The sequence below is a fragment of the Puntigrus tetrazona genome, chromosome 9 (genome assembly GCF_018831695.1).
Source record: "Puntigrus tetrazona isolate hp1 chromosome 9, ASM1883169v1, whole genome shotgun sequence".
Classification (NCBI taxonomy): Eukaryota; Metazoa; Chordata; class Actinopteri; order Cypriniformes; family Cyprinidae; genus Puntigrus; species Puntigrus tetrazona.
Window position 1 is genome coordinate 14802475 of NC_056707.1, and position 18564 is coordinate 14821038.

General features: G+C 38.1%; 1 protein-coding gene across 3 annotated transcripts in view; it reads right to left on the bottom strand.

Moving 5' to 3' along the window:
* man1a2 (mannosidase, alpha, class 1A, member 2) overlaps positions 1 to 18564 on the bottom strand; it is a 66662-nt gene that overhangs the window by 7044 nt on the left and 41054 nt on the right. For all 3 annotated transcript variants that reach the window (XM_043248895.1, XM_043248891.1, XM_043248894.1), the window contains 5 exons: positions 15203 to 15321; positions 12514 to 12594; positions 5470 to 5564; positions 4645 to 4768; positions 4464 to 4557 (listed from right to left, as the gene is read on the bottom strand). In XM_043248895.1, coding sequence (XP_043104830.1) covers positions 4464 to 4557; positions 4645 to 4768; positions 5470 to 5564; positions 12514 to 12594; positions 15203 to 15321 — 513 coding nt within the window. The remainder of the gene's footprint in view (positions 1 to 4463; positions 4558 to 4644; positions 4769 to 5469; positions 5565 to 12513; positions 12595 to 15202; positions 15322 to 18564) is intronic.

The following is an 18564-nucleotide window of genomic DNA, read 5'->3' on the forward strand; positions in this document are numbered from 1 at the left end:
CCAGCCAATCTATCCATCTATAACCATGTCTGCGTTATATTCTATGTATGTAAACATATGATGTTTGTATGTCTGCATGTCCATCCGTTCATCTTTATGTCTATATTCATTCTGTCTGCCTGTCTATCTATCTATCTATCCATCTAGTCTGTATCAGTCTCTGTCTGTTCGCAAAATCCATCTCTCTGAATGTCTTTATTGGTCTATCCATCTGACTGTCTAATATCCATCTGTCTATATAAATCCATCCGCAATTTATCGGTTCATCTGTCTAATATCTGTCTTTTTGTATTTTTGTCCATGTCTGTCTTTCTGTACCTATCTGTCCATCTGTAAAGTATGTCGCCATGCATGTGGGAAGCAGAGGAGTGTATACTGTACACTTGCTGCATATAGTATCATAGAGGAGCGAGGGAGGAGCCCATTAGCACTGTCACAGCTCATATCTGCCAAGGTTAGCGAGCTCTACTGCATTCAGCCTGCTGAGAGAGAGCTAGCAGGGCAAACGTTCAGGAGATGAACTGCCAAAAGCCATTATGGAAGGTCTTTAGAGGAGACTGGGGGTGGAGAACAGATTCAGAGGTGATGTTTAACACGAGAGAGGTGTGAACACGCAAGTGACACGGCTAAAAATTGCATCTGCAATCGCTGGTTTAAAAATCAGAGTGAGAGCTAAAAGAAATCAATGAGGCAGCAACGAGGCAGGAGGCTGAAGCACTTTATGAGAGATCCTTTACAGAGACACAGAGACAAAGTAAAAGATGTATTTTATGCTAATGGATGCGAGGGAGTGACCTGGTAGAGGCAAGACGTAGAAGCTGAGATGAATTATTCAACAGGAGAGGGAAAAAAAAAAAAAAAAAAAAAAAAAAAGAGAGGTAGGGGAAAGAAACCGAAGACAAAGTAAGAAGGAGACTGAGAGTAAGTAACTCTTACTAGTCGGTCCTGCTCCAAGACGCAGGGTATGTTTACAATTTTCTCCAGAAATTGTCAGTGCAAATGCAACCTGCAGATAATTCCCTAAATGTTGCCATGTGGTTGCAAAGGCATTGCTTACAGCGTCGATTCAAAAGAGCCCAGGTCTCTATGATAGTCTTGTCCCCAGATAAGGCACAGATGCCTCCATAAATTGAAACTTGAGTTTTTCTGTCATTCTAGGCAAAAAGATTTCTTGGAAGTAATATTACACTTCTCTTTAACGCGTCATAGATATGTATCATTAATGCCCCAAGGACAAACAGTACAGGATGAGTTAGGTTAAGATTTCTTGGCTTTGCACGCAATACTAATAACTAAATCTGGATACAGCTGGAAAAATGTACAAGCAGAAATAGTTCAGAGAGAATGTGAGAATCTTGACAGGTTGAAAACAACAGAGAGGAAAACAAGCTGCTCAGAGACAGAGAAAAAAAGGTACAGAGAAAGAGGTGAATGTGTGTGAGCGGCACAGAAAGAAAGGTGGTAGAAATCTGTAATCTAATTACATGATGATTTGATTAATTCAATTGCAAAATAAATTTTACTAAAAACACCCACAAAACATAAATCGAAGATATTTTTGGGTTAAATGCGTTTTAAACTAGACATTGCAAATTGTAGCTTTACAAATATTAAATTTGATTCAACAAACTAAATTTGCTACACAAACATTTAGGCTACAAGGGTCTAACAAACTTTGGACCATAAAATAAAATAATTCGAGAAACATCTTTATTATTTGTTGAGACAATGATAACCAAAAAGTCACTGGTAACCAAAACAGCTTTTTATTACCAGCAGTCTTTTTATAAAAGTCCCTAAGTTCTAAGAGTATTCTATAGTCTCTGAAAAATAAGAAAGGTTTAAAAAGAAATTAAGGATGTGAGAGTAAAGGATTAGAGAATGAATTTTTTTTGGGTGAACTATTATTATTATTATTATTATTATTATCATATTATCATTATCATCATCATTATTATTAAGTTAAACTAAATCTGCAGGTGAATGTAATTCATTCGATTCATTTAAATGGCTGATTTACTCAGGAACGAATGGGCTGGTTGACGCACAATTCTCCTAGATTTGCTAAATTTTGCAAAAACACATAATATTGTTTAAAATATAACATTAACTTATTTACTGAACTGTTAAAGAAAAAAAAATATACTTCTAAATCTGCACTTGTGTAATACTGCGTTAAGATATTTATATATATATATATATATATATATATATATAAACACTGATTAAGTTAAACTGACAGCCCTTTAATAAACATAATAAAAGAAACATTATCAGTGATTAAGATGATGTGTATTACATAGATGGTGCAGGCTAATGTTTAGTGATGTAAAGGAAAAAAAAAGGTTATGGCAGTGGAAAGATTGATTGAAGGAGAAACGTTTCAGACTCATAAACTCCCAAAAATCCTATTCAGACTCCCATAAACTGTCTGGGCCTTTATTTCACAGCCTTTTCTGGCACTGCTGCCAGTCATCGAACGTCTGGATTTTCACTTCTGCCAATCAAAAACAACTCCCTAACGGCCTCCCGCTGAAAAGTAAATGCACTCAAAGTCTTTGAATAAAAAAAACAACAGGGTGGATTTGAGTAACAATCAAAAAAGATCCAGGCAGGAAATCTCTACAGAGACGCTTGGCCGACAGCAAGTGGGCAGGTCATGGATAGAGAATGATGGGCTGAGGAGATGTGGATCTAAAATCTAAAGGCCCCTGGAGGTGATGCTGTAGAGACGTGGAGAGAGAACTTTTAAAGCGGTAGTTCACACAGAAACTAATGCGTCATCATTTACTCTCTTTGCACGGAACACAACAGAAGATGTTTAACACAACATGCAAGCTGCTTGTGATGCATGTTCCCCATTCACATGAACTGAAAAACTTCTTTTGTGCTCCACACAGGACAGAAAGTCATTTGGAATGAAATGAAAGAAAATAAACGATGAGATAACATACATTTTTTGGACCTGTCCCTTTAAGGGTCCACAAGGCAGATGCAGTGTGGGAGAGGGAATAATACTCTCCTGTAATGGCCTGTCACTCACACAAGTTTTCATTTAGAAAATAGATCTCTAGTGCACCTTAATTACATTTTACCCCTTTGGACACACACACACACCATCACACTTTACTGAAAATTTAGTCTTTGCGTGTGTGTGTGTGTGTGCGTGCGTGCTTGCAGTGGGTTGATCAGGTTTAGCCTTTAGATGCAGGGCACTAATTAAACACTCATCTCTCTCAGTAATTAAGAGTTGGTTAAAACACAGTGGAGTGTTTTCACTACAGATAATTACTAATTATATATAAAGAAAGAAACTTCCTCACGTCCCATCTTTATTAAAGCTCGTTGATCAGCGAGATGAGGATAAGCTGTCATTGTCGTCATTCACATTTATAGAATAATAAATCCTGGAAGAGGGATTATGAAAATCATCCCGTGTCTATAAACAGGCTTCACAGAGTGGTATTTTGGATCCTCCATTTGATCTGAATCTCTTATGATTAATGCAGCAATAAAAATAACAAAACAGGGCTAAAAAAACAAAAAAAAACAAAGGCCTGCTGAGCCGAGTGAGTGAGTTTCAGCTTAGCACGTTGTCACGGTTACATTTATTAACGATTTACAATATCTTTCAAGCTTATGGTCAGTCTCCATATAAACGCTATTCTTTCAAACTTTCTATTCATAAACAAATTTCAACATTTATAACAGTAAACGATTCTTGACAATGAACAATTTTTCAACTTTAAATAGCTGTAATGGATTTGCACAAATTACTGCTAAATTATAAATTCAATATCATTTAATTCTATAAATTTAATAAACTACTAATTAGAATAAAGCTTTACACTTAATGCTAAATTTTGCCAGACGGTAAATAAAACAATAAAATTTTATAATGTAATAAACATTACATTGGTATACATATTGGTATAGTAACCTGACAAAAAAAAAAAAAGAAAAAAGAAAAATATATATTGGCAACACTTTAAAGTCTAGTTTATCAGCAGTCTTGACCTTCACTTGCATGCACCCGCCTCAAAGGCTTTTCCAAACAATACACACACAAAACATTTGTTGGTTTGGGCCAAACCTAAGGCAGCATTTCATGTATCATTCACGGATGAAGAGAAAAAAAAAAAAGTTTATAGAGACAAAATTCATCTAAGACGGTGGACAGAGTCCAAGGATCCACGTCTATTTTATTCTGTGCTATGAAACACCAAAAACAAATCTCATAAAAAAAAAAAAAAAAAAAAAAAAAAAATCTTATAAAGGATTATTTCACCCAACTGTTGTGTGCATCTTTCTTTTTTTTAATCTATCACAGCATCAAGTTCACGTTGTGGGTGTCTGTCTATCTTATTTCATACAGTGTGAGAAATCACAAAACGCCTTTTGTGGAGAAGTGGAAAGTGAGAGTTGCTTGTACAGCACAGAGGCTGTTAGTGGGAGGTACTCACGCTGGCCCCAGCGTCCTGTGCGTGGGTTCAGGTAGTTGGGGTAAAGCCCATTGGGTCTGTCCATCTTAGCAAGCAGCTTCCGTATGTGCATCACCTAAACCACAACACCAACAGGGTTCAGAACAGGACGCAAAACACAGGGGCCAACACAGTCACGCAACACTCATACACTCAAGTATACCTTCTGATAGTAGGCAGGGTTTCCAGTCAAATACGTCAGGTGCACGAACTCCATGTGCAGTGTCCCGAACTCAGCCAGAATACTGCTTCCTGCTGATGCCCAGCCCCAGTTACGTCCCACTCCACTGAAACGGACGGAAGGAAACACCTATGACATCTACATATAGTAGCCAAGAGCGAGCATCCACCTTTATACATTTGCAATGCGTAGACAATGAATAATTACTGCGGGCTCATTTAAGTCAAACAGCTTCCTTCCCGCTCCAAACGAATTCACTGCCGCCCATCATTCCTCCATCAAGTTCAATTTCCTGTGCTCTACTCTACTTCTCATTTCCATGCAGAATGTATCCACAGTGTGTGTGTAGACTACGAAAGGCCGCTCTACATGAATGGGGATTAATAAAACACAGCGTCGTTCTTTCCCTCAGGATTAAAAGACACCCAAAATGCGGTGGTCTCGTCTGTTCCGAAGCAATTTCTTCTAAACACCCAATTAATTCACAAAAGCCGTGTCGGGCTGGATTTGACCCTCCTCCCTCCTCAAACACAAAAAAACCTTAATGTACGTTCACAATGCGCTCTGCAGATTAATTGTGCAATTTTCATTTCATTCTAATGAAATTATGTGGAAAGTCGAGTTAAACAGGAAGAAAGCCACAGGGATTTTCGTAGGCACGAGGTCTCACAGCCTTCCATTATGTGGCAGCCACCATCAGGACAATGAGGGGAGGACAGACAGCATGTCAAAAAGAAGCAAAGAAAGGAGAAAAAAAAAAGAAATAAAGGATGAAGGTGTGAAAGGGAAGGTGTGTATGTAACATACCTCTTCAAATTGACCATGGCCCAAGGGATGCCTGTTGGGGTGTTGAAGGCAGGAAGCAGCTTTTCTGCCAGCTGGACAGCCTTCACCTTAAAAACCTAAAAGAGACAGAGACATGCAGAGGAGAGAAATAAATTATGAACCACAAGGGAGACAAAGCAAAGCACACAGGTGGACAAAAAGAATCAAGTCAGCTCTAGAGAATAAAAAACAAAACAAAACAAAACAAAAAAACTGTGTGGGTGAAATCACACAAAAACGTGTCAGGAGCACTTTTTATTATTTTGATTCGGTGTGAAAAAAACAGTTATACTCGCACAGTTACATAATGAAAACATTAAGGACCATTAGGATTGAGGATTTATTTTTCAAAAATCTCTTGACATTGCATGTTCATATATTTATTTCAGTAATTCTGCATAATGAAATTAATTATATTCAGTAGACAAAAAACTACAATGACACTTTCTTTTGTAGATTATTTTTTTAAATAATACAATAGCATTATTGTAATCTGCAAATAAAATTTGTATAATATGAGAAAAGGTTTGAATAAAGGCTTTAGTTGTTTTTTTTTTTAAAGCAGAAATGCTTTCAGCATTGGTAAAAAATGTTTTTGAGCAACAAATCAGCACATATATATTATATATATGTATATATATATATACACATATAATTTATTTATATATTTGGAAAAAATGACCCAGATTTGGCCTACCAACTAACGCTACAGACAGGGATAAAATCTGTCCATAAACTTAGCAGAGTGGAACTGACACACACACACACACACAGAGAAAGAGAACACACATCTGAGACAGAATAAATACCCAAAGAACAACACACCTGAATTTGTTTACTCACTACTGTCAGAAGAGAGATGATGTAAAGGGGCCTCGCCATAAAGTTCAAATTTTGAACTGAGACAACCTTTGCCAACAGTTGCAGTTTAACAACAACTACTGCTGCATACAGACACATTCAAAGCAAAGAGAAGCCTACCCTTAATTATATGATCGAACAACAAGTGATGACACAAGCTACCAAGATTGCTTTAAGTAGTTTGCCCATGCAATAATAATAAAAGCTTTGGATAAAAGCATCTTGAATACTAAAGTTCATTCAGACACTTTATGAACACATGAGCGTCTGAGCGAATGACTTCACATTTCCAACAGTACAGAACATTATTAGTTGTCGTCAATGTCAAATGTGCAGCAATTAATATTTTATTTTTCCCCCTCAACAGTAACTGTGTCATCATAATTTCGGCGAGACTGTCTGACTACAACTCTGCCACCCCACCAAGTGCTTTTGAGCAAAAACGGCTCGAAAATATCTTGTGCTGATGACTCACAGCCAGACTCCTCTAAGCAGGGTAAGATCTGTTGCTCATGTCAGAGCAGGAGCTGTGCGGTTGATCGTGTTCTTAGGGCCGAAGATAGAATGAAACCGTAGCAGAAAAAAGGCCTCTGGTTCTTAGGCAAACCGCATAGCTGCCCGAGCACTGCTGAGGCTTTTATTTCTAGCCCGTCTTATGGATGTTTACGTGCAGTCTATTAAAATTCACAGCAATTCACTAGAATAGATGTGTGAGGAGTGTATACAGCTTTTGGGATATTTCTGACATGCACACGCACACACACGCACACACACACACACACACACACACACACACAAATACCACAAAGCTAAATTTACATAAGGTCCAGTAAAAAGAATAAAAAATAAAAGAATAAAGAATATTTGCATACAACTTAAAAAAAAAACATCTACACTAAGGCTATAATTATATATATATATATATAAATGATGTGATAAACGAAAGACGACAGAGAAGTAAGCCTAATTTAGGCTGAACGAGTGCTTCCCTCAGGATTACTAGTTGGAGCAGTGTGTGTTTGTGAGCGAATGTGTGTATAATTCCCGGAATGCAGATTTCGATGCTGAAGCCTAATCTGGTTGATGCGGATCATAAGCGCCAGAGATGATCCTGTTATTACACATATGAGGATATGACCACGGACATTCCCCATGATACAGCTTCTGCTCTCTGTTCACACACACACTACAGCCCCCTTAGCCTGAGATGTTCCTTAAACGTCTAATGGAAGCATAAAAAGAGATTATGGAGAACACTGGAGACGGAGGAATGAGTGTTTGCACAGAGGGTTCCACAGGAGTTCAGGGTTAAAGCTGGATTTCTGCCCTCTCTCTTGCTCTGGGTCTCAGTATGTTTGTGCATCTGCAGCCCTTTTATGACAAACCTTCTGCCTGGTGTTTATTCTATTCGTCGTCATGGCAGCACATTCGGGAGCTGCCAATCAAGGCCAACACAAACGCAGCCAATCAGATCACAGCATCAGAGACATCGGCTAATGAAGAAATTAGGCTGTCGTCTGTGAGAATGTTTATGCGCATTTAGTACAATGCTACTCATCTCCTCAAAGCAAATAGGGACAGTCAGGGCATTTATACATTTACATTTCAAACACATTTTCCTCCTTTATTTTAAAATGATTCCTCCAGGTTTATAAATAAACTGCACAGCTTCAGAAGAGACAAAGGAAGCTTAGACACAGAGCTTAGAGTTGACATGGAAAATCGCTTCACAAGTTCGAAATCACAAGTTCTCGATTGAACTACATATGATGCAGCTTTCAGGAGATTCCTTAAATGTTGAACCGCGGGGACTGGCCCGTACGAATCACGAATAGCTAATTTATTACCATTTTTATAATTCCCATTACTCTCAATAGCGCTTCCGAACAGACTCTTACTACTGAATCTACATTTTAAATAAAACAAATATTATGTACAAAATTATTAGCAACTTAAAAATTGCAAGTAATGAGAAAGTGTTTTCCCTCCAATTACAGCAACGAGTTATTGTTACATGCTTTTATGAAGAAAATTTATTTTTTCTTCTTGTGCTTAATTTTGGGATGAAGTAAAACTGGTGTTTTTCCCTTTCTGTCTCTTTTTTCCGTGAGACTGACCAATTATTTAGTCTCATTTCTCAGCTGGCCCAGCACACGATGCGTCTCATTTTACATTGATGAGTGTTGCAAACAAAACCACAGCTGGGATGTCAAAATAAACACCAACACCGGTGGTCTCGATATTCAAAGCCAACATATCCTTATATAACCACTTGTTAGGCGCTCAATGAAGTTAACAGCTCACAAAACCACAAAAGCAATTTTTTAAAGACGTTTCTGGCTATTTCCAGTACATTTTGGACTCTTGCTATACAGCTACAAACCAACGGCTGGAAAACCAGATTTATAAGGAAAGGCCAGTTATTTGTATTTGAGGAAGAGATTTGATAGGCGATGGCATGTCCAAAGTCTGCAGCACATCAAACACGCAGATGAGTAGCTGACAAACATTTTCTCATCCATCAAATCCCTTCTTAAATCTCTGTCCTTATCTTGCCTCCGCTGGGCCTGGGGCTGCGGTTCTCTTCTGCCTTTGATGAGATCCATGTTTGACAACAGAAGAGTGTGCTGCTCCCTAATGTGACACCGCATATTCTCCACCACTGTGAAGGATATACAACCACAGGACAGCGCATCAACAGAGAGAGCGATGGGGAGGGGAGAGAGAGAGAGAAAGCTAACTGCTGCATAATGCCTGGAGTAAACACCATTTCCTCACACCATCTCTGCTGTAATAAATGTGCAAATCAAGACAAAAAAACAAATATTTGCCAGTGTTGTTCAGTTACAGCCTATGATCCTATTTGGCTTGAAGGAATCTTAAGGAATAAAGCCTCCGTCGGCACTGTGTTTGGAGAAATCTACTGATTCATACAGTAATTGGGCTGTCAAACACACGGTAATTGAACCATCTCGCAAAGAATGCCAGAACGTCTGAGTTTCCGCAAGAGCGAAAAGGTAAAGAAAATATATTTGATTTCCGTGCAAAGAATCTGCATTTGTCTTTGGAAGAAAAGCGCTGACTAGATCCACTGGAAAATTACTGTTAGATGTGAGATCTACAAATAATTCATCCAAAATTGCAGGCCTGCCGGTGAAGTACCTGGATGATGCTATGAGGGTCTCATAGCATCATCCAGTCTATCCAGCACTGTAGCGCTTGTGTTTATTCACTAGCATTTATTTAAGATTAAAATTGATTTGAACTGTATATATAGATATTTACTATTAATATAGCAAGGATGAGTTAAAATCTAACCATACTTTTTTTTTTTTGCTGTCAATGAAAAAGCAGACTTTGGCATTTTGCTTCACATACAGTATATACCAAACTAGCCATCCAAACCCTGGACCATTGCAACTTTAGATCTAAATTCATCTCTTCACTGCCATCATGAAACAATACTGTCAAGACATGCAGGCATGAGAGATCTGAAGAACAAGGGAGGACTGAGAAAGAGAGAGATAAAAGGTAAGGATAAAATAGAAGAAAAGAGGACCAAAAGACAGAAGGAGGAAAGGACAGAGGAACAGCAGAGTAAACATCATTCATCACTACACTGACACAGAGAGAGAGAGAGAGAGAGAGAGAGAGAGAGAGAGAGAGAGAGAGAGAGAGAGAGAGAGAGAGAGAGAGAGAGAATGGAGGATGTGGTCTTGCACAGGAGAGATAACCTCCAAAGCTGATAAAAGTATGGAGTCCTCTGTCTTCTTCAGATCAGAAGATCTTTTTCTCTAGAAAAACCAGCTGCACATCAGTATACAACTCTCTACTCTGGACCCTCTTTCATTCCCACAACACCCAGTGGCTTTCTCCGGCCTGATCAAAAATCTCTTATTAAAGTGGCATGGTGTTTCAATCTATGACACTGCATTCGGTCAGTGCTTCTACACTTTGCTCCATGCTGCCTCCACTGCATATAGGGGACATATATGGAGAAATCTGCCTAAAGAGATGTTGAGTATAATACGGAGAAAGGTTTTCATTAGCATTCGTATACATTTCAATGGCAACTGCTGGTGGTTGCATGATCTCCTGGAAAAAAGCTATTTCAGACGTGTAATTTTTGCTCATGGGCACTCAGTGCCTTTGAGATGGGTTTTGAATAGCCGTCAACAGAGAAAGATGCTTCGGTTCCCACAACGCTGAAGTTACTGTTACTGTATCTACCATTAGAGTATGAGCATCTTTATTTAAAAAAAACAAAACCTCAAATTACTGTAATGAATTAAGGCTCTAAAGTAAAAGGTGGTTGTTGGTCATAATAAATACTAACAAATGGCCTATACCATTATTAAATGAAGAATGAAATGCTACCAAACAATATTAATAATTTTAAATTCTACAAGTAAATGTTTGCACCAAAGTTACTTTAAATTGTTAGTGCATTTTCAGCATTAATGCAAATTAAGTTTAAGTGAGCGACTGCTAAAGGCAAATGTGATCAACGTAAAATAAAATAGCATAATTAAATATACAATATTGATTGATGATTATGAAATAAAAATTCTCTAATATCTGCTTATAAACAATATAGTGCTGTTATATTGCGCATATTTACAAAAACTGCTGTACAAAATTAAAGGGGCTTAAAACCCCAAACTACTACTGCTGAGATTTTAAGATGTTTGTGTTACACTTCATAGAAGACAATGTTGTATATTTTTTGGGTCTTATTGGTTTAAAAATCGATGTCACCGTTTGTGAGATGGCAAAAAACTACAGTAAATTACTTTGATGATGCGTCTGTGTTTCATAATTATTTGTGACACTGCATGTCCTTATCCAATGAGAAGACACTTCTCTTAATTATTCAAAACAGCATGTGTTGATTTCCTACGACAGACACTTCAGACTCTGAGATTGCAGACATTAAGAGAGATGCGTATTCATGGATCAAAATGAAAACGCTTGTTTTTGCTTTGCAAGAGTTCGGCACAAACGCAATTTATTTACTTAGTGAACTTAATCAGTTTTTACAGCTCCTCCATACAATCCATCACAAGGATCGTATAAATGTGGCAAAATAAGTTATTAGGGGTGCATATATTTTTGATGCAGAGTGTAGATGCAAATGGCTGAGCATTTATTTGTGTTTTTAACTCTATGGGAGCTAAATGAATGAGTCTGAAAGTGAAACTGTGCGCGTGTTCCCTCCGTGTTTAAACTATACCAACATTTCAGGGTCTCTTGCTTGCTTTGATTCTGCTTTCTGTAAAGGAAATCTCTGCAAATGTCTCCGCTCAGCCCTTCACAGAATACTTCAGCCCTTTTGGCGAATAGATGTAATTACAAGATAGAAATGCACAGTTAATCCAGATGTTATTTAATGATTCCTGAAACAATTGTTTTAATATAATCACTTCTCTCCGTGTACGCCACTGGCAATACAAGCACTGCTAAATTGGACACTCTGCCTCCAAATTTCAGCCCATGCTGTACTGCACGTCAGCACATATGCAGAAAACACTCAGGCGAACGCAGTGCGAGTGTACCGAGGTCCGAGGCCTGACTACTCGGCGCGTCAAAACATTGCACTGAAGGAACAAAAGGTCACTTGGGAGAGAGAGGCAGGCAGGCAGGGGACAGACGAGTGTGATGACTTTGTATGCAAGTGTGGCGAGTTCCACGTCCAGTATCTAAACTCATCTAATGAAGTGTGTGGAGCGGCGATGAGGTCGTGCCGCATGGCTGCAGTTTAATTCCTTCGCATTTTCACCTTCAGACTAAAAGGAGAACTCTGTGATACGCAGAGGCAAAGATATACTGCACAGTGATGAGGGAAAAGGGAGAGAGACTATTTGTGCCCTTCTCCATTAATGTTCATGGGCAGATAAGACAGAAGGGAAGAGTTAATTAACATGGGCTTGAGAGAGGGACATTTATTTCCCCTGAAAAAGCTGTTCTTATTTCTCTGAGCCAACAGCACTGCCTTAGATAAACTCTCTCACTGTCCAGATCTTCATCTGTGTGGCTGCCTGCACAAACTTCCATCATCTGAAACAACTATGACACTCGAGAGCACAGGGAGAGAAGTAACATACACACAAACTTGCAAAAGAAAAAAAAAAAAAAAAAAAAAATCAATAAGCAATGATAACGCACCTCCTGTCCGGAGAGATAGTATGCAGCCAGAAGCCCTCCAATGAAGCGGATGTTGACCTCAAAGACAGATACTTCTGCATTCTGTGGAAACAAAGGGAAAAATGAGAAAGAGTATGAGCAAAATGGCGATTGCCTACTTTTTAAGCATCCTACTTTCCCTAAGCATTTTCCTGATTTCCTGAGTCTAAATCAAACCAGGAGAGAGAAAGTGCTGTTAACAATTCTGAAGAAAATGAAAGTGATTTTTTTTTTTTTTTTTTTACTTTCAGAGCATAACTGTTGCACTGCATATAATTCAAACAAACATTTACGCAGCTTTATTAATGTGCATGAAATATCTACATAACAGCCATGCAAAGCTCCCAAATGAACTTCAAATCTACATCAAAGCTGATACAATAATCCCTCAGTGAGACTGAAACGAATGCTGAAGCAGGGTGCGTGCGTGTTTGTATCATCAACATCCATCTTGTCAGCTTCAACCTTTATTTAGAGAAAATTACCATGAAGCAGTTTTCCACTCGCACAAAGATCACACTGCAAAGAGCAGCTAATCACACACACCGACACACACACACACACACCTTTAAGTATTGTGTAGCAAAAGGAACTAATTCAAGCAACAGTGAAAAACAAATCTAAACAGTAAAGTTCAACGGTATTGCTGTACAAGATCCCGAAATCCTGTTTTAGCCCCGTCGCAATCTCATAATCCACAGTACCTAAAAACGGCACCTGTTTTTGTATACCGCTTATGAAATATAAGCAGGTTTTCCAGTTCTGAACATAACGCTGCTAAAATGTCTTATATCGACTAGGTTTTACACTAATTTGATAAGACAAGAACATGCTTTAACCAACCCCTTCCACTTAGCATTCATTTAGCATGTCTATTAATTTTGACAAAAGTGAACGTGCACCAGATTAATTCAGATATGACCGTTCCCTGACCAAGGTCCATTAATTCAGTTTTTGGTTTAACAGCTGCGATTAATGCTGATGGCAGGCAGCCTCATCCATCATAACAACAGAAACACACACACAGTGAGAGAGAGAGAGAGAGAGAGAGAGAGAGAGAGAGAGGAGAAGACGCATTTCTTCTGTGGAACAAAACAATGGTACATGTCTCAGCATTTTTTTTTTTAAGATATTATGAAAGTCAATAGGGGTCCAATCAGAGGGTTTGAAAATCTATTCAAAAATAGAAATTGTGTTGTCATATACAATAATATTCAAAGGTTTGGGGTCACTACATTTTTTCTTTTTTAATGAAATACTTCTATTTTGCAAGGATGGATGAAAAGTGAAATGAAAGACTGACTTTAAGGGGGAAAAAAATGAATAATTGCTGTTCTTTTTATTCATCAAAGAAAAAAAGCATCATACAAATAAAATATTAAACAAAAGCAGCATTAACATTGATAAAATCAGCATATTAGAATGGTTTCTGAAGGATCATATGACACTGAAGACCGGAGAAATGCCTAAAAGTGTTGTGTCACATAAATAATATTTTCAAGTATGTAAAAATAGGAACCCTTTAACCCAATATAAAAAATAGCAATATCATTTCATAATATTGATCAAACAAGTACAGCCCTCATAGGCATAAGAGACTACATAAAAAAGCTAGTCTTCAATGTCACATGATCATTCAGAAATCATTCTAATAATTGTGTGTCCAAGATCCAATCCTCAATGTTGAAAACAATGTGCTACGCAATATTTTTTTTGAAAACCCAGAGTTGTGCACACACTTCACTTCCTTGCTTGTACTTTGCGGTTTAATGCCCTCCTCCAAAAATCATTCCAACACATCCATCCCACTGTGACATACTGAGCCTTCAGCGGCCAGACCCAACGGTCCAAGCGTGAGTCATCCTTCAGAGTGCACATGCTTTGTAAGATATACTTGTCCAAAAGTAACAGTGAGGAGGGGGAGAGAGAAGAAATTAGGTCACTGCTGAAAAAGCCAAAAAGATGAACTAAACACACAGAATACACTTCAGGCGCTGAGAGTCCACCAGATCTCAAAAAAAAAAAAGGTGGCAGAACTTAGACGGGAGAAAGATCACACAACACACGGACTCCAGAGAGATGATAAAGCCAGGAGAACCATGCAGGTTCTCCATATCTGATGGAGGAGAGGTCGGAAAAACAACTGATAGTGAGAGAAACTGGAGAAATCCCATTAATGGGTCAGGATGTGAATACAGACAGAAGGAGAGCAGGAGACAGGGGCCCCTGGGGCCACTCGTCGCCCCCCCCGCTTCATTCTCCGACGTCTCTTTTGTCTGCCATTTTTTTCCTCAACATCACCAGCTAATTCTGGAGGCAGAGCGGTTCACATTGTTTCCATGGCGCCAGTCTTGTCTCCTGGATACGGTGATGTGTCACATCAACTCAACACGTTTTCCACGGAGTGCCACCACAATCTGATCAAAAACCTGAAAGATTCACACACGCCGAGGACTGAAGTCTTTGAGGGGTTACGGCGTGTCGAATGACTGTTAATACAGCTGTGTCAGCCGGCTGCCAAACCATACAGCTTACCGCTGTGAAACAACAGCGTCCTGAGATATAACCGTGTCTGCAAACAAAAACAGACACGCTTTGCCTCCAAACCAACAGAGACAGGTGTTGTTGGTAAGAATGTGTGTGCGTTCGTGTCTGAGTCTTGGCCACTTACCACACCGAAATCCAAGTTTTGCTCGATCCACTCCTGGCCATCCTTAAACTCATCGTGGAGGCCCATTATGTAAAGGGTATCCAGGGCGTCTACTATAGTGGCCCCCATCTGGGAATTACCTGCAGAGAAGATGCAGATATGAATATTTACTGACTGCACATGCACCACAGTAATTAAAAAGTAAACAAACTTAAAGTTGCATAATAGAGCCAATCTGACGCAAGTAATATTAATCTGGTTTAGTTTAAAGCTAGAGAGCAGACTACAAGGAGGAAAACAGAAAAATTAAAACACTATCGTTTGATCAAAGGTTTGGGGGTCGTAAGATTAAATTATAATTAACAATCCTGGAAAACCAAAATTAAGCAGCGCAAACTGTTTTAAAGCTAAACTTTTAAAATTCATATTTTCTGCTAATAAATATGTAAACAACACTAATATTGAAATATTATTTATAGTTATATATTTGAAAGTGCCCCTATTATACAGTTCCGACTCCATACAGTCTAAATGAGTTGCTAGTAATTATCCCATTTCCGTGATGGCTACATGTCACAGTGTAACAAATGTTGCTCAATTCCTACCCATGGTCTACGTTTGCCACTTGACCCCGCCCATAAACACAACATTTTTACTGATTTTACTGCTTTTCTGATGGGATTCACAAAAAGCTTGCTCTTGAAAGATGGTTCAGTACCCAGTTCATTTGAACTTCACTGAATCACAACCTGTAAGTATGATAAATCATTCTTATATCTCCATTGAGCATTCAAAATACAGAGCTACGGCAACGGACCTTATGTTTCTAACGTGTTGTACGTGGTAGAAAAATCACAACAGACTGGGCCATCTGAGCAGAGTAGGCTCACAGGGGTTTAGAGAGGACTTTGGAGAATCTTAAAACGGCTTCGAATGTTTGAGAATTTCTGGAAAATAATCTGTTTATAATTGCAATTGTATGAGAGTGGTTATGTGCAAACAGTGAGAAACTCTACTTATGTCAAAAAAAACCAAAAAAAAACAATTCATTCCTGAAAAAGGGACAAACATCAGAAACCAAAAATTCATTAGAATTAAACAGAATTATTGTCTAATGAATTAAACAATCATTAGACAATATCTGAATGAAATTAATGAATCTGATATCACTACTATGATTTAGAACCACAAAATAAATGTTTGGCAATTTTGCCTTTTTATGACAGACCAGAGCTAACAGGAAGCAAAGTAGGAGTGAGAGAAATGGGGCTGATCGTGAGAAGTCCTCGAGTTGGGATTTGTACTCAGGACACCCGAAGAGCAACGGTGCTGTATGACGGCATGCTTTCCACAAAGCTATCGGCGCCAACTAAATGATCCTTTCAAAGTTAATCGCTCATATTTCTAGAATCCTGTTATCCCACAAATAAAACTAATCTCAAAAGTGGAAAATTATTGAGAGTTGCTGTGTAGCATTTCTCTCTCTCTCTCTCAATCTGTAGAACCGCAGTGTTATCATCATTATTTTCAAGAACTCTAAATCACTCTAAAAATACCCATCAGCCCTCAGACTCTTAGCTCTTCAAATCTGTCCAGACTGCTGCTTCATCTTGTCCAGAGGCACTCCAAATGGCCCCAGCCTTTCATGAACCACAAACACTTTTGCTTTTCATCCTTCTTTTTATAAGACTTGAATCCCTTTCCTCTTACGTCATTTAAAATCAGATCAATGTGACAAAAATATTTTTAGTTTTAAAATTATAACATAAAAGACTATATTATTAAAAGACTAATTATAAAATAAAAGACTGACTGAGCGCCTTGTTCCAACTTCTGACTCGATGTACGATGTATGACGCAAGCTGAACTCAAATAACATGGGTCAGTTATTGACGTTATAATTTAAAAACTAGAAATATTTTTAAATTGTTAATATACCAACCTATTAAAGTACGAATATCTGTTTTGTACCTTTGAAATACATTGATAATCGGCAAATGCAGGCGGTGATAAAAAAAAAAAAAAAAAAAAAAAAGTCACATGATGAACCAAAGCCAATGCCAAACGACTTAAATATGAACATGTATAGAAGGTGCTCAGTGTCATTCAACAAGCACTAAACACCATCATGTTGTTTTTTTTTTCATATTTCATTATGTTGAAATATGCAATAAACATTAATTTAACATACATATCTAATAAATAACTAATATGAAAAAACTATAAAGAAACGTACCTAATTCAAAAGAAACCAAATTTGAAATGCAACGTAGTTTGTTTTTTTCCCTGTAAACTTTTTTTTACAGTGCATAATATCTTTACTGCCTCTATGACAATAATTTAAAATAAAATAAAATAGCTACAACCCAAAACCCTAATTTCCACTCCCATAAACACACTGCCCATCTTGCGTAAAATCTACATTCTCTGGTTTGCTCTTGGACTTGAAATCAGGCCTCATCATATTGAATGAATCTTGATTGGCATTTACACAAGGCTGGCATTCCGGATGCCAGACTTTTTTGGTGTAAATCAAATTGGACTCAAAGTTACTTGGGGAATTCCAATGGCAATCAGTCCAAGCTCTTTTCTCTGCTTCCTACAAGACATCTCTCCATACCACGCTCCCTCACTTTGTATCATCCGTGCCAGTTTCATTTGGCGACAGATTGCGAGCTGTTCTAATATGAACGCAGACGTGGCAGCCGGTGTGATGATTTCATTCTTTGGAATCAGTTTTTCTTCAGATTCTCCACGGTCTCATCTAGAGAGAAAACCAACCGAGAGGACCTCGTTGTTTGAGAGGCTTATTTAGTTAAATTCAGGAGTGCGTGTATGTGAATGGCGGGCCCTTATGTATACAAATAAAGAGGAGGATCTTTACTTTGCTGCATCTCCAATCCAAAAGGCATGAGTCAGAAGACTTTTTCCCCTCTATCTGTCTTGTCTCATGGTCTATCAAGGAAATGGAGTGGGGAAGAAAGTCAAACCCTCTCCATATCTAATAGTTTAATAGTGCCCACCATTTCTGCTGCCACTGATTCTCTCTGGACCCTGACTGCAACATCTGCTGCGCTCATCAACAAACTGCCCTGACTAGGCTAAGTGTGCGAGAGAGAACAGAAGAATGAAAAGAGAGAGACATTAGACCCATATAGACAGAATTGTGATTTTTGTCTTTTATGTACTAAAAACTATTTTTTCATAAGTTACTGCATATTTATTCATTTAATTTTGTTTTTATACACAAATTGCATTTATTTGCAGCCTTGGTGAGGACATAGTTTTTCTATAATAATATATTAAGATTACAAATATGAACAATTGCAAAATGTATATTTTATATTCTTTGATGAATCGAAAGTTCAGAAGCACCCTTAGAC